Source organism: Taeniopygia guttata, chromosome 3 (genome assembly GCF_048771995.1).
Source record: "Taeniopygia guttata chromosome 3, bTaeGut7.mat, whole genome shotgun sequence".
Lineage (NCBI taxonomy): Eukaryota > Metazoa > Chordata > Aves > Passeriformes > Estrildidae > Taeniopygia > Taeniopygia guttata.
This window is the reverse complement of record NC_133027.1, coordinates 3,181,828-3,196,115: the sequence shown is the minus strand read 5'-3', so window position 1 is coordinate 3,196,115 and position 14,288 is coordinate 3,181,828. Positions and strand designations below refer to the sequence as shown.

At 43.8% G+C, this 14,288-nt stretch overlaps 1 protein-coding gene across 2 annotated transcripts in view; it reads left to right on the top strand.

The window, feature by feature from the left end:
* Positions 1–14,288, top strand: part of PINX1 (PIN2 (TERF1) interacting telomerase inhibitor 1) — a 61,469-nt gene that overhangs the window by 8,775 nt on the left and 38,406 nt on the right. For both annotated transcript variants that reach the window (XM_002187566.7, XM_030269885.4), the window contains exons 5-6: positions 3,147–3,239; positions 5,759–5,835. In XM_002187566.7, the coding sequence (XP_002187602.5) occupies positions 3,147–3,239; positions 5,759–5,835 (170 nt within the window). The remainder of the gene's footprint in view (positions 1–3,146; positions 3,240–5,758; positions 5,836–14,288) is intronic.

Genomic DNA, 14,288 nt, shown 5'->3' with positions numbered 1-14,288 from the left:
GGTGTTGAGCACACAAGTGGGAAAGCTTTCCCAAAACGGTTATTTTTGAAGTCTTCTATTTTTGAAAACCTTCTTACGAACTGACCTTGCAATGTGAAAATGAAGTTAGGAAGTTGTGGTGTGAGCTTAGAGAAAGAATTGGTTAATGAAGTGATTTATCACTTCTCGTTTAGTTAAATGTAGTTTAAACTGGTTTTGTGTCTGAACACTTCTCTGGAGTGTTGTTAAACAAAGGGCTCCTGTTTGGACACAGCCTGTCCTTGTGCTGCTGGGGCAGAATTGCCAGATTAGTGAATTTAGCAACTCTTCATTCATTCATTCTTAACCTTTGGGCACTGAAGTTTTTCTAGGAGAGAAACTGTAGAAAGAAGAGGAGGAAAATCAGTTAGCAAGGAAGTTTTCTAATCCTGGAGTACTAGGATTAAAATTTTGAGCCTGATGCCTCAAAACACCTTTTTTAATTTGTTGTGCAAGCTGTCCTTGTGAAATCATGAGGCCACCCAGGACTCGGTGCTGTCACTCCTGGAGAGGTAGGAGATCATTTCGTGGGGAAATTCCACAAGTTCCTGTCTCTTTTCAGAATTAAATCCTTCCCAAGTTGCAACTTGAGCCTTGGGAAGATCAGGGAGGTGTAACTGGTGGGAAACCTGCAGACTGATGAGCAGAGAGCTGAAATGACTTGCCCAGGGCCACAGTGAGTCAGCAGCAGCAGGTTCAGGGAGCAAGGCTTGGCCCTAAGCTCTGCCCTCTTCCCTGGGTCACCTCATGCAAAGTGACCTTTGAGAACTCTTATTTCTCCCTGTTTCACTTAGTTCTTTGGATCCTTTTAGGAAGTGGGACAAGTTTTCAATCACTGATAGCAAATTTGGGTGCACCTTGGAAATTCCAGGTCAGAGTCACATTTGGTGATTTACAGAAAGGTATCACTCTGAAACTTGTTTTTTTGGCAATTGTTGAAGCTGGCAAGACTCATCCAGGAAAAAACTCTGCCTGCAGCTGTGCTGCAGGAGCAAATGTAACATTATTGGCCACCCTCCAGTTTCAAACTGCATTAAAAGTCAGCTGAAAAACTTCATTGTTCTTAAAGAACTGGTGCAGTTGCCAGAGCAGGATTGCAATTAGAGGTTGGAAAGGAAGGGCCCCATGGGGGTTGATGCCAGCATTCAGATACCCTCAGTGTCTGTAGCTTTAGCTGTCTTTTCCTTTTTTTTTTTTTTTTTTCCCTAGCTGAGCACCTAGTGAGGGCAAGTTTAGATTAGATTAAATATTGGGAAGAAATTATTCTGCTTGTGGTGAGGCCCTGGCACAGGTTGCCCTGTGGATCCCTGGAAGTGTCCAAAGTCAGGTTGGACAGGGATTGGAGCAACCTGGGATAGTAGAAGGGTGTTGGGATTCCATGGTCTTTTCCCACTCAAACCATTCTATAATTCCTGACTCTTTTTCTGGGATCCTTAGTAATGATGATTGTCCCTTTTCATGGATAGAAAGTGGGAACAACATCCTGGCAGTGCTTTGGCACATCCACCTCAATCAGATTTGCTGCAGAAATGCCACTTTGGTGGCTTTATTGCCCCAACTAACTGTGCTTTTCAAATGCTAAATGTGCTTTTTTAATGTGCTTTTTAAAAAGCACATTACTATTCCTGCAGCACTTGCTCAGTTTGTCAGAGGATTTTCCAGTCCCTGGAAGACACAGGGATGTGTTTCCCTGCCCACTGCAAGTGCATTCTGTAGTGAAATTCCTCCCTGCAGGCACGAGGCGGTGCTGCTGCCCCTTTCCCTGTAGGAATAACGTGGAGGAGGAAGGCTCTGTGAAAACCTTTTGCTGTGTAATGCTCCTTTTGCTACCAGGAGATTAGAAACCAAGCTCAAAGTGCTGCATGGCTGTCAGGATATTTTAGTTGTGATCCTTACTTTCCCCACAGATCCTTTTTATTGAGGATTTTTTTTTTTTTTTGTTAAAAACTGGATTTGCTGGTCCTTTCTCTTCCCATTCGTGTGGGAGTGAAAGAGTGGATCTCAGCCTGCTGGCCCTCGGCTCTCCCACTGCAGGCTGAGAATTTCAGTTTTAACTCAGGGATTCATCAGGTGGAACTGCCTATCAAACAGGCAAGTGCTGGAATTCCAGTGCCAGAAAAGCTTGGGCAGCAGAGCTTTCCAGGGTGGGATCATATGAAAAAGATGACTCAACTTGGCCTTTAGGGTATGAGTTGATTTCCCTACCCATCCCACAGGCAGGAAAAAAACACCTCACCATAGTAACCTTCTGTGGAGTTACAGAGCAGAGACTCCTGTGGTGCCTCTTTTCAGGACTAGTAAGGCAGTAATTAACTGTACAACAGGTTAGTTCTCTCTTTCTGGCAATGTTTTGTAAATTAATAGATTCTGTGACTGCAAAGAGAACATTTGTACCCCCAAAATAACCTGCCACAGCAGAGGAGCTGTGCTGTTAAATAGTGAGCTTAATCCTTCACGTGGCCTTAACCTGTTCACAGTCTCCCAAAGTACTGCTGAGTGACTCTGGGACTGAGCCAAGCCCAGAAACTGTTCCCAGAGGACAGTTTAGATGAAGTCCCTCTTCTGGAAGCCTGGAAAATGAGATAATAGGGATGTGGCAATTTGTTCTAGCTGGCCTTAGGGACAGAAAAGCTTTGTCACCATTCAGTTTCCTTACACAGATGTATCAGCTTATGTCCACATAAAGGTATTTTGTATAGAGTTGGAAATGAAAATCCTGTTTGGGGTGGGGGTGGGGTTCCCCTTTTTCTTTCTGCTCAATCAGTATTTTATTTCCTACTATTTCTTACATCTTTCTACACTCTGGTGCTGGAGATACTCTATGAAAAACAGCACTATTATTATTCTCTTACCACAGAGATGAATTTGCCTTTGACCTGGAGTACCTGTATCTGCCTTTTCAAATTACATTGGATTGAAAATGGGAAAGAAAGGGGATGGGGCAAAAAAAAAAAATCAATCATTCACATATTTCAGACAAAACTTAGAGTGCATTCTTCAGTAATACTTTATGATATGTTGTTGACTGGATTTTGAGAGAGAAAGTTAATTACACTGATATTTGAATTTGGTGCTTAAGTGCCTCTAACAGAAATGGACCCTGTTTGCTTGGGGTTTGTGTTTTTTAGAGTCTTCAGTGAAAAAGCAGAAAAAGACATTCAGCCTTGAAGAAAAATCCAAATCTTCCAAGAAACGTGTCCATTATATGAAGTTTGCCAAAGGTAAGAGGAATTTTGTCGTTTCATAAGCCCTGGCTGAGATTAGGACAAACTGCTCAAGGTGATCTGTCACCTTGTGGAGTCTAAATTTGGCAAGTAAAACCTGGGTTTAAAAACACCCCCTGCAGCTACTTGCTTAAAGCACTAATGGGCTATTCCTCTGTATTTTGGGCAGTTTTGGGTGGCCTTAGCCACTGATGTTGGGAATAAAACAATTCCCTGGGGAATTGTTGAGGGAACTGAATAAAGGAGCAGCGAATATTCCGAGCAGTCGGGGCGTGGGCAGGGATGGGAGCAGAAGGCAAAGGTGAGATGGGAGTGACTTGGGCATCTGTGTGGCACTAACCCCTGCAATCCTCAGTAACCCCTGCTCAGAGATCATGTGGATGAGATCAGGGATCAGATTAAACCTGCATGAAGGAAGAGGAAAACCCTCTTACATCGACCAGGTGCTTTATGGGATAAATGAGGGCAGCCAGAAAAACTGTCAAGAATTTGTAGAGTTGAGTAATTTCTTTCTTTCTTAGAGTGATGAGATTATTTCAGTCAGCCTAGGTTTTGTCCCTTGCCAGTTGTTCAGTCTTTTCCCTTTTCCTCTGTTCCCCTTTCACACGGTGTGTGCCTGTTTCAGGACATGGATAGGATCAGTTTCCACTAATGGCTGATTTATTAAACTGAAAGCTCTGTGTAATGTTTTCTGACAGCAAATGCCTCTGCTAAAACAGAGCTAATTGATACCTGAATGGAGGCCAGATTTTCATATCAGGGTTTGGGATTTTTTGGTGAAATAATTCAACCTTGAAGTCCGAGCTGTTAACATGAGCCTGCCATTTTATGACATTAAACAATTACATTGGTTCAGGGCTTGCAAGTACAGAGGGCTTGGCCTGTTTGAGCAAAGAGGATTTATTTTGATTTGGATTTAACCTTTTACTAAATATAGAGGAAAAAAGAAGTGTCTTTTGAGCATGTAAAATACAGCTCAAGGCTTTCATATTCACAATATCCCTGATGTGTTTGGTGTGGTTTCCACAAGGCAGCCCCTCATTTGCTTGTACCCTCTGTGGCCTGACACAGGGAAATTGTCCTTTTTCAGGGAAAGAGGAAAAGTTATTTGAGAAAGGCTTGTGTTGTCGTGGCCCTTGTTGTTGAAGTCCAGTCCTGCTTCCTTTCAGACTAAACAAGACAAGCTCACACAAAAGCGGGAGAAGGGAACAGCGACAGCACCAAGCGCAGCTTCCGCTCCTGGGGTGGGTTTGGAGCCTCTCTGCTGGAGGAACAGCCACCCCTGGATCTGGGAAATACACCCCAAGCTCAGATTAAAACACTGATTTCAGCTGCTTTTCTAGCAGCTGCTCCCGTGTGATGCTACACGAGATTGGGGCTGTCAGCTGAGCTGGTTTTCTGTTAGAGGAAAAATGGGAGATACGTCCTGGGGGAGGCACGGAAAGGAAGCGTAGCCTGAAAACGGGAGCAGGAGGATTTTAGGTGTCACATTGCAAGTCTTGGCCAAGAGAAAGCTGAGAACAGCTCTGGTCTCTTCCAGCTTGCTTGGACAAGGACATTTTGAGGCGGTGCAGTGAGGCAGCAGGAAGCTGGGGAACACTTGCTCCTCTGGGCTGATGTGTCTCTTTACCCTCCAGGAACAGTTAAGGATCTCAGGAAAAAGAAGAAGTCAGATTTGGAGATTTTTTTTTTGTTTTGTTTTAGGTTTTTTTGGCCATTACAGGATTCATTTTGAGGTTACTGATTTTCAAGTGATTGAGACCCCAGCAGAGTCCTAACAAGCTGACCTATCTGGGTTAATTTCGTTTCTTTAACTTTTGCTGACCTTTTCCAAAAGAATTTTCTGACAGAGGCAGTGGACAACTCCACAACTCCTGCACTGTGGAAGTGGCTAAACTTCATTCTGTATCTCTGAATATCACATCACACTCTCCTGATTCCCTCTCCTTGTTCCATGTCTATATCCAGCTCACCACACAACAATCAGTTGTTAATAATGGCCCTCCTGGAAATCTTTGCTTCACCTTGAAATGGTTTTGAGTTGGACTAACCCAGTATGTGGCAGAGGTGGAGGTTTTGCTTTTCAAGAGCAACATCAGAAATCGGAGAAAAGTCCCCACTGAGTAAAAATGGGTTTGTTCTTTTGTTTTTTTTTCATTGTGTGGAGGAGCTGTAACTCCCTAATTCTGTCAGAAATGGGGAGTCCTTGTGAGAATCCAAAGATCCCAATGCATACACACATTTCCTCTTGTGTACCTTCATTTAGTGGCCTTAGCATAGAATCACAGCATGGTTTGGGTTTGAATAGACCTTACAGTTCATCTAATTCCAACCCCCTGCCATGGCAGGGACACCTTCCACTATCCCAAGTTACTCCAAACCCCATCCAGCCTGGAATTCCTGATTTTTGTTTATCTCCAAGAACAATTTCTCTCTGTCTGTGTGTCACACTGTTACCAAAATGCATCCTCAGATGTGAAGATTTTGGGGTTTTTCCCTCTCTTTACCCCTTCCAGGTAAGGATCTCTCATCATGCACTGAACAGGACCTGTCCTGCATTTTTGGGAGAAGGCAGAAGAGTGCCAAGACCCAGGTAAACAAGAATCTTCTCCTTTCTCTTATTTCCTTGTCCATTATCCCTTATAACAAAATATCCAAATATTTTCTGCCAATGTGTTTTTTCTACTTGGAGTGCTGTGCTTGAACTGTGAGGAAATAAGAGTAAATTTAATCCCCGTTTTTGTGGATTATCATGATGTAACTTCTCTGGAGATAGGGAACTCCAGTATTCTAATTTTTTGGTAGGAAATGTGCATCACAAAGAAGAGTTTTGCTTGACCTGTAAGGTCAAAGGTTGGATTCAATGCTCTCAGAGGTCTTTTTCAACCTAAATGATTTTGTGAAAGATCCATGAATATCCAAAATAAAATTGGACATTTAGTAGCAACTGGGAAATCTCCACACACTGCCCTTATTGTCACAAAAAATGGGAAAGGCTGAGCAACTGCAAAAGATTCAGAGGCCTGAACAGTGATAAATATTGGATGAGAAGACCTTTCCCCTGACTTTGGGTAATGAGATCCAGGTTTGCACCCATTTTTATTTTATTTATGTGTTCATTAGCATTTTGCACTTGCAGAGCACAGACCAGCTTTGTCAGTGGATAAAATAACTGTGACATGACCAACATCCAGATATGGAAAAAATAACATCTGGAAAAGCAGAAATTAACATATTGCAGGAATTGCCTTGTTGGTCCCAAGTTCTTGGAAATCTCCGGTTTTAAGGGAAAGATGGGGCTTGAAATGGAGTGGAAATTTCTGGAATATGCTGTAGTGTGGTGACAACTTGTTCCTTGTGCTCTTGGAAGTTGTGGAACTTCACTGCAGGTCACTGTGAGCTGAAATAAGGATTTGGGAGCTTCCAGTCTGTGAGAGCTGTTGGAGCTCTCGTATCCCATGGGTAAACTTGTACCAGGGAGCCCTGTGAGCCCTGTTGGTTCTGATCACCTAAATATGCACTGGATCTTCTTGTCTCCCTGGCTGTCAGATCAATGGGAAGCAGGACAAACTGGGATTTAAAGCAGCTCAGCACTGCTGGGGTTGAGGCAGCAGATTTTGCCCACTCATGAGTTGTCTCAAGGAGTTGGTATTGTTTTCTCTCTGTGTTCTACATCTTTTGAAATTCAGAGTTGGAAAGTTGCTTCTTCTGGGACTTTTTCCTGCAGAACATTTGTTCTTTTGTGGATAAACACTGCAAATCACATGGATTTTATGAAGGGTGTCTAAGTTTGTACATGTTTTTGCCAATCCCTTGACAGATGCAGTGGCTGGCTGATGGCTACTGTGCAGATTTCCTGAAATGGTTCAAAATTTTGGCAGAAAAGTCACAGACTGTTCCCTCCTAAGCACCCAAATTTCCTCATGCAAATCCAGGCAGGAGGGAACAGAATTTGAAGCTGCATTGTTGTCTTCTGGCTGCTGCTGAGCAGCCACAGGGGGAGGAAGCCAGAGGCAGCACAATTGCTTCCCCCAGCTCCCCCTTCTCCTTTTCTTCATGGATCAGAGATCTGTGGAGTTTGCACAGAACAGAAGTGCATTGCTCAGGCCCTCTAGCTCTGAGCAGTTTCATTGCACTGCACCCATGAACTCTTATGTTCCCTTTCCATCCTGGTCCTTAAGGTGGCACAAAGGGAAGTGCCCCGTGAGGCTTTGCAGGAATTCTCTGTGTTTGCCTTTGAGCTCTGGGCATTTCCCAGCTGTGGCACAGAGCTCCCTGCAGGAGCAGGGAGGTGCTGCCATTCTCCTGGAACTGAGTTGTTCCTCCGTGGAGATGAGGTAGGAAGGGCCCTGGTGCCCAGCAGAGCCCTGGGTTTGCCTGCAGGTTGTGGTAGGCTCCAGTTCCCCTCAGATTTCAGCTCCTACGACCCTGGGCTGATTTCCCTGGTGACAGGATAAGGACTTCCATACTTCCACAGGAGCCAGAGCTGCTCCTCTCCATTAATCTGATTGCAGGTTCCCAGCTGTGGGTGCAATGGAGATGATACATGGAGGTATCTCTGCTGATCCTGGAAAAGCTGGAGCAGTGGCCACAGGAATCTCATGGATTTTAAAAGACCAAATGCTGATGCTGCATCTGGTTCAGGGCAACCCCTGGGATCAATCCAGGCTGGGGATGAAGGGATGGAGCAGCCCTGGGAGAAGGACTTGGGAGTGCTGGTGGCTGAGAGCTGGATATGGCTCAGCCCAGAAACCCCTGGAGCTGTTGGAGCAAGTCCAGAGGAGGCACCAGGATGATCAGAGGGATGGAGCAGCTCTGCTGTGAGGAAAGGCTGAGGGAATTGGGATTGTTCAGCCTGGAGAAGAGAAGCTTTGGGGTGACCTCATTGTGGCCTCCCAGTACCTGAAAGGAGCTACAAGGTGGAGAGGGACCATTTACAAGGACCTGCAGGGACAGGACACAGGGAATGGCTTCAGACTTACAAAAGACAGAGCTAGATGGGATACTGGGTAGAAATTCTTCCCTGTGAGGGTGGTGAGGCCTTGGCACCGGTTCTCAGAGAAGCTGTGGCTGCCCCTGGATCCCTGGAAGTGTCCAAGGCCAGGTTGGATGGGTCTTGGAGCAGCCTGGGATAATGGAGGTGTCCCTGCCCATGAGAGAGGGTGGATCTGGATGATCTCTAACATCCCTTCAACCCAACCCAACCCATTCCATGATTTTATAGCTTGAAGTCCTGTCTCTGAGGCTCTTTCTAAGGTACCATCTCCCTCCTCTGTTCTCAGAGGTGCAGTTTGAGGAGCATTCAGCACACATTTGATGTGCACTGAATGACCCCAGCAGAGCTACCATTCCACTCTTGATCTTTCGACAAAGATTTTCAGCTTAATTCTTTTCCCCCTATTTCTGTTTGTTTCAGTCTAGGATCAGAAAAACTGGGGTGTAATTTCATGGGGAGATGCAGGATCTGCTTTTCACAGAATTACAGAGGAGTCACCTGCTCAGAGCAGGGTCAGCTATGGCAACTTTTTCAGGAGTTTGTCCAGAGTTTTGATTATCAGCCTTCCCTAATGCTTCCAGTTTAAGCCCATGACAAAATTTCAGTGGGTGGATAAAAGAGGTCACTTAAGGAGCAGAAGAGATCATAGAATCTTGGAAATGTTAAGGCTGGAAAAGACCTTTACAATCCTCAACTCCAAGCCTATTCACCAGTTAGCCGTGTCTTCAGGTGCTCTAGCCATGCATTTCTTGAAAGCTTCCAGGGATGGTGGCTCTTCCACTTCCCTGAGCACTCTGTTCCAGTGCTAGATAGCCCTTCCCATGAAGAAATTTTTCCCAAATCCAATCTAAACCTTCCCTCTGTTGCATTAGGTCTGGCTGGTTGGCTGGTGTCACACCAAACTGCTTTTAGAGGTTATGAAAAGAGAAGAAAAAAGCAAAACAGAGGGACTTCCATCTGTACTTAATGCTCCAAGGGGAATTAGTGGAAGAAGTCAAGGCTCAGTGATGGTCTCTGGACCAGCAGGATAATCCTGGCTCTTCTAAAGTGCTTGTCAAAAATCTGTCACCCCTGAACTGCTGCAGTGATAAACAGGGTGTCAACAAATCAGATGTGTCACTGTTCCAGTCAGTCCTGTCCACTCTTTTGCAGTGTGGTCATTAGCAGTCATTCTATGATCTTGACTGTGCAAGTAGCCTTTGGCAGGAGATGCTCTGTGTGAGCTCTCTGAAGTGTGGGGCTGATCTCAGACTCCCTTTTTAACTCTCTCAGTGGCCAAGGATTGGTCTGGTAATGGATCCTTGTTCCACACCAGCTCTGCAGCAGGAATGGGGAATGTTGAAACTTGGATTATCTACCTTATCAAAGGAAGAGGGAGTCGGCCAGAGGACTGTAAAGATTGCAGAAGAGGGGAATTGCAAAGGATGTGGAAGGAAATGCTGTTTGCCCCTGAGGGTCAAAAGGAGTTTCTCTAGAAGTAATAAAACTACAATGCTGTTCTTTTGATGGTTCTGGGATACATGTTGCTAATCAGAGGCAATTGCAACCTTTAATTCTCCTGAATGTTCAATATAACAGTCCTTTTTTTAAAATTATTATTTGATAAATCATGTGTCCAACCCAAACCTCCTTAATAAGGGACCTTTGTTTAAAACAAAAAAAAAAATAATATACAAGTCAAAAAAATGAGGTGGGGAAGGAAACAATGGCTGGGCTTCAGAGTGGACCTAAATTGAAAACGTCTGCAGTTTTTCCCAGAGAGAGCAAGTGATCGAAAATATTGAATTGTAATTATGATGCTCTCTGGAGACCTGCAGTGAGGACCTGTTTTGCAGGCTAAGATCTGCCAGACTTGTTTTTTGCTACCACTTTTCCCTGTGATTTTCTCACTTGCTTAGGAACACTGGGAGCTGGGGAGACAGAAAAACAAATTCCATTAGTTCCTATCTGGTTGAACTTCCTGGAACCCCCACTATTTTTTTTTTTTTGCTTCTCAGAATTTCCTTCCTCCATCCAGCTGTGTTTCCTGATGGAGCCTTATCACTGGAGAAAATGCTCTGAGTGAAGCTGAGGATTTGGGAATGAGTTGCAGACAGTCCCAACTTGGTTGCTGAACAACATGATTCTGGCACTGATTCTGCTCTGGGGGCTGAGGGAGGGGGCAGCTCTGATTTGCTCAAACCCTGTTGGAGATGCATAAAAACCTGAGTGTTTTGCATCCATCTCACATGCATGGCTCAGGCCATTCCATGAGTAATCTGCTTCCTCCAAGTTTGTGTAACTTGGATGTAAACCTGCGTAAGTTCCCTTAAGCCACCCAATCCAAGTAGCCCAAAAGTCTCAGGCTTGCAGTGATTTCTTCCTTGTTAGGCATTAGAAATGGAACTGTCCGCCCCTGGTGCTTTTTCACTTTTTTTTTTTTTTTTTAAATCAGGAAATTGTCTTCTGACACATTTTGCAGAACTTCCTCAACTGATTTATATTTCCCAGCACTTATCAGAAAAGCCTGTCGGCTAATCTTCAGGGACATAGCTGAAAATCCGTTAAAGTCTGGCTCTGCCATGGGCTCCCTGAAGTTATGGGTGAACTGATACCATTCCCTGCACCTCAACTTTCTCTCTGCAAAATACTAATCATGATATTGGTGTTTGTGGGGTTTTACACTTGTGGCTTTTAGGCAAGTTGCAAGTTAAATATTAGTTTTGGTTTTTTTTTTTTTACCCATGACCAAATTTGTTGCAGGGTTAGCACATAAATTAATTTGCTACTCCCTTTTTTTGGCAATGCAGGGAAGGGAAAAAAACCTCCAGAAGAGGAAAATTAGTTACAAATTAACACAGATTTTTCACTGTTCTGCTTTGGAGACCACAGTTAGCATGAGGTATTTAGGGCTGAGAAGCAGAACAGAAAAAAATAAAAAAAAAGACATCAAAAACCTGGAGAGAGTCCAAAAGGATTTAGTAAAATGGGAGACAGGGTTAGAGGGCATGTCCTAGAAGGAGAGAGTGGAGGAACTGGATACGTTCATCTCAGAAAAGAGGCAGAAAAAAGATGACCTCTCTGCCTATAAATACCTGGGGGTCATGGGGAGGGAGGAGCAGAGGAAGGGAAGGGACAGTAATCAGAGTAGGCAAAAGCCAGGAATGGGACTGGGGGTGAGAACTTCAATTAGAAAAAGGAAGACTCAGACTTACTCTTCAGCAGGCTTCCTCACAGTGATGTCAGCGGGGCACTGGAGGAGTCTCCTGAGGGAAATCCCAGCTCCTCAGTGAGTGACGCCAAGAAAAAAGATGAATTTAACACTTTTAGACCCGTTGGGATGGGCAGAGATGGATCAGTTTAAGTAAAACATCTCCCAGAAGCCATTCTCTGAGTGGCTCTGCTACTGAAGTTGGATTCCTGTGGTTGTGTTGTGCTTGGATTCTGTGTGGCTAAAGGAGATGAGCTCTTGCTGGAGTCCCTGTCAATGTGCACGTGGATCTCTTGGCTTTTCTTGTTCAGTCATGAAATATTTTAGAGCCTTAATATCTTTGAAACCTCTGCTGCTTAGACCAGCATATTTTGCTTGCTTCAGAATTTTAGTCTCAAGTGGTAGGACAAGGGGGAATGGTCTTGAGACAAGGCAGGGGAAGTTTGGATGAGATATGAGGAGAAAATTGTTCCCTGTGAGGGTGGGGAGGCCCTGGCACGGGTGCCCAGAGAAGCTGTGGCTGCCCCTGGATCCCTGGAATTGTCCAAGGCCAGGTTGGATGGGGTTTGGAGCAACCTGGGATAGTGGAAAGTGTCCCTGCCCATGAAAAAGGGTGGAATGGGAAAGACTTTAAGGTCCCTTCCAACCCAAATCATTCTCTGATTATTATCAAGGGATTTTTACAGCCTCTGTAGTACTGCAGGAACTTATTTGACCTCTCCAGTTCTGCTCTGCCCCCCACCATGGACTCTTTTAACAGGCAAAAGGGTCAAAAAGAAGAGAAAAAAGCAACCCAGAACCAGATTCTGCCAGCAGCGAGCAGTGCAAGTCCTTTGCCTGTGCCTGAGGAGCAGCCAGGACAGCTGGTGACACAGAGGAGGACAACAGGACAGTACAGCTGAAGGGCTAAATCATAGATCCACAGAATTGTTTGGATTGGATGGAACCTTAGAGCTCATCCAGTTCCAACCCCCTGCACAGGTGGTACAGGTAGAGCAAATCTGGCAGCACAGACCTGTGGAAAAGTGGATCTAAAGCCCTGTTGCTTTGAGCTGGTGACTTGCAGCATCCTACGTGGCAAATCAGAAAATTAATTAGGCTCCAGGTGTTAATTTGGGCCATATATTTTGTATTTCTCCATGCAGATGAGATTGTTTCAGGAACACCAGGAAGAATTTATTTCACCCAGCATGCTATCCTAGTTGTGCTTTTGATAAAAAAAAGAGGAAGAGCAAAGTATTGATGTTTTGTTGCCTATTCTATAAGCACCTTGTTAATCAACTGGAGGATAAATTATCGCTGTTCAGATATCAGAAGAGAGGAGGAGATATCTCCCAATCTGCAAGTAAGGGTGCTTTTTCTTCCTCTCTTCATTGGAGAAGTCTTGCCTCCACATTTGTTCCTTGGGGGGTTTGTTAAGGAACAGAAACAAAACTGGGGGGAGCTCTTTTTGATTTATCTTCTCTCCTTCCCTTTTGGTCACTTGTAGAGGCTTAAAGAGCCAAGTTGGCTTTAATGTGTTACCATTAGAGACCAGGCATTAGCTGGAATAACCCATCCTGCCTCACAGTGAAAAATATCCCTTGACTGGCTAATTAATCAGTCAAAGGGGAATGACATGGTCCTCGGCTTGAGGGACTCTGCTGCACAGGTAAACAGGTCATTGATAAATGGTTTACCCACAAATTCATATATCAAGAAAACTTAGTCATTTTTTAACTACACTTGGTGTGAAAGCTGTGCTGTGTTTTTTGGAGGTGGATTTTTGCTGCCTTTGCTTTTTTTTGCATCGTGGAAGCTTTTAGGCTGTGGAAGTTTGTAAGAGGAAAAGGCCAATCAGAACTTTGTCACTCGGATTGGAGTATTTCTGGTTTTTTCTTTTTGGAAGGAAAAAAAAAACCTCAAGAATTTTTTTCCTCTCTCAAAAAGAGGAAATCATTGACATGGCTTTGTGTTGAGTGGGTCTGAAATCAGAATGGCTCAGTTGCTTTTGTAATTTAAATATCCTGAGGTTGCTCAGTTGGTCATATCCAGTCCTCAGACACTGCATGGACAAAAAAAAAATAGATCCATAAATGGGTCTGATGAAATAATTGGGGAAAATCTATGGTGTAAGAGGCAGGTCTGTGTTGGTGAAAGGCTTTAATTGACCTGATTTCCTACTGGCTTTTGGCATTTCTGTGCTATATATTATATGTATTATCATCTGTACATTTTATAACACCTTGTCCTGCAAAGGGGGTTCTCCAGTGGAGTTTTTCACTGAGATTTAAAGAAAAAAAGAGGATGGAAAAAAAGAAAATTAAAAGGGGAGGAAGGAAATTCAGCTCTCAATTAAATTGCATAAAAATGTGATTTAGAAACACTTTTATCCATGGGGTAAATAGGGTTAAAGCAGTGGAATCATATAAGGGACCACAAAACAATGTTTGGCATAGCTGCTTAACTGGGTGCTCCAAACAAATCCTAAATGTGCTTTTTTTCTTGCAATTGTCTTTTTTTCTTTTTTCTTTTTTTCTTTTTTTTTAACTGTGTATTGTGAGAAAGTAACACACCACTACCTAAGAATATGAGTTTGGTTTCTAGGGAGTAAACCTCACCTTATTTTTCGTCCTGTGTAATCCCTTCCTCCCAAGCAACTCTTGCCATGGGTCTGAGCTTTATAGACCAGTTTCATTTTGTTTTTCCTTTTAAAAATATTTGTCTGATCAAAGAGCTTTCCTTAAAAAAAAAAAAAAAAATTGCAGTACAGCAGTTCAAAACAAGGAAAAGTACATTTTTTTTGATCCTATCATAACAGGATTTGTATATGGAAGTGTGAACTAAGCAGGTGGCTTCCTGTTGATTTTTAAGCCAGGTG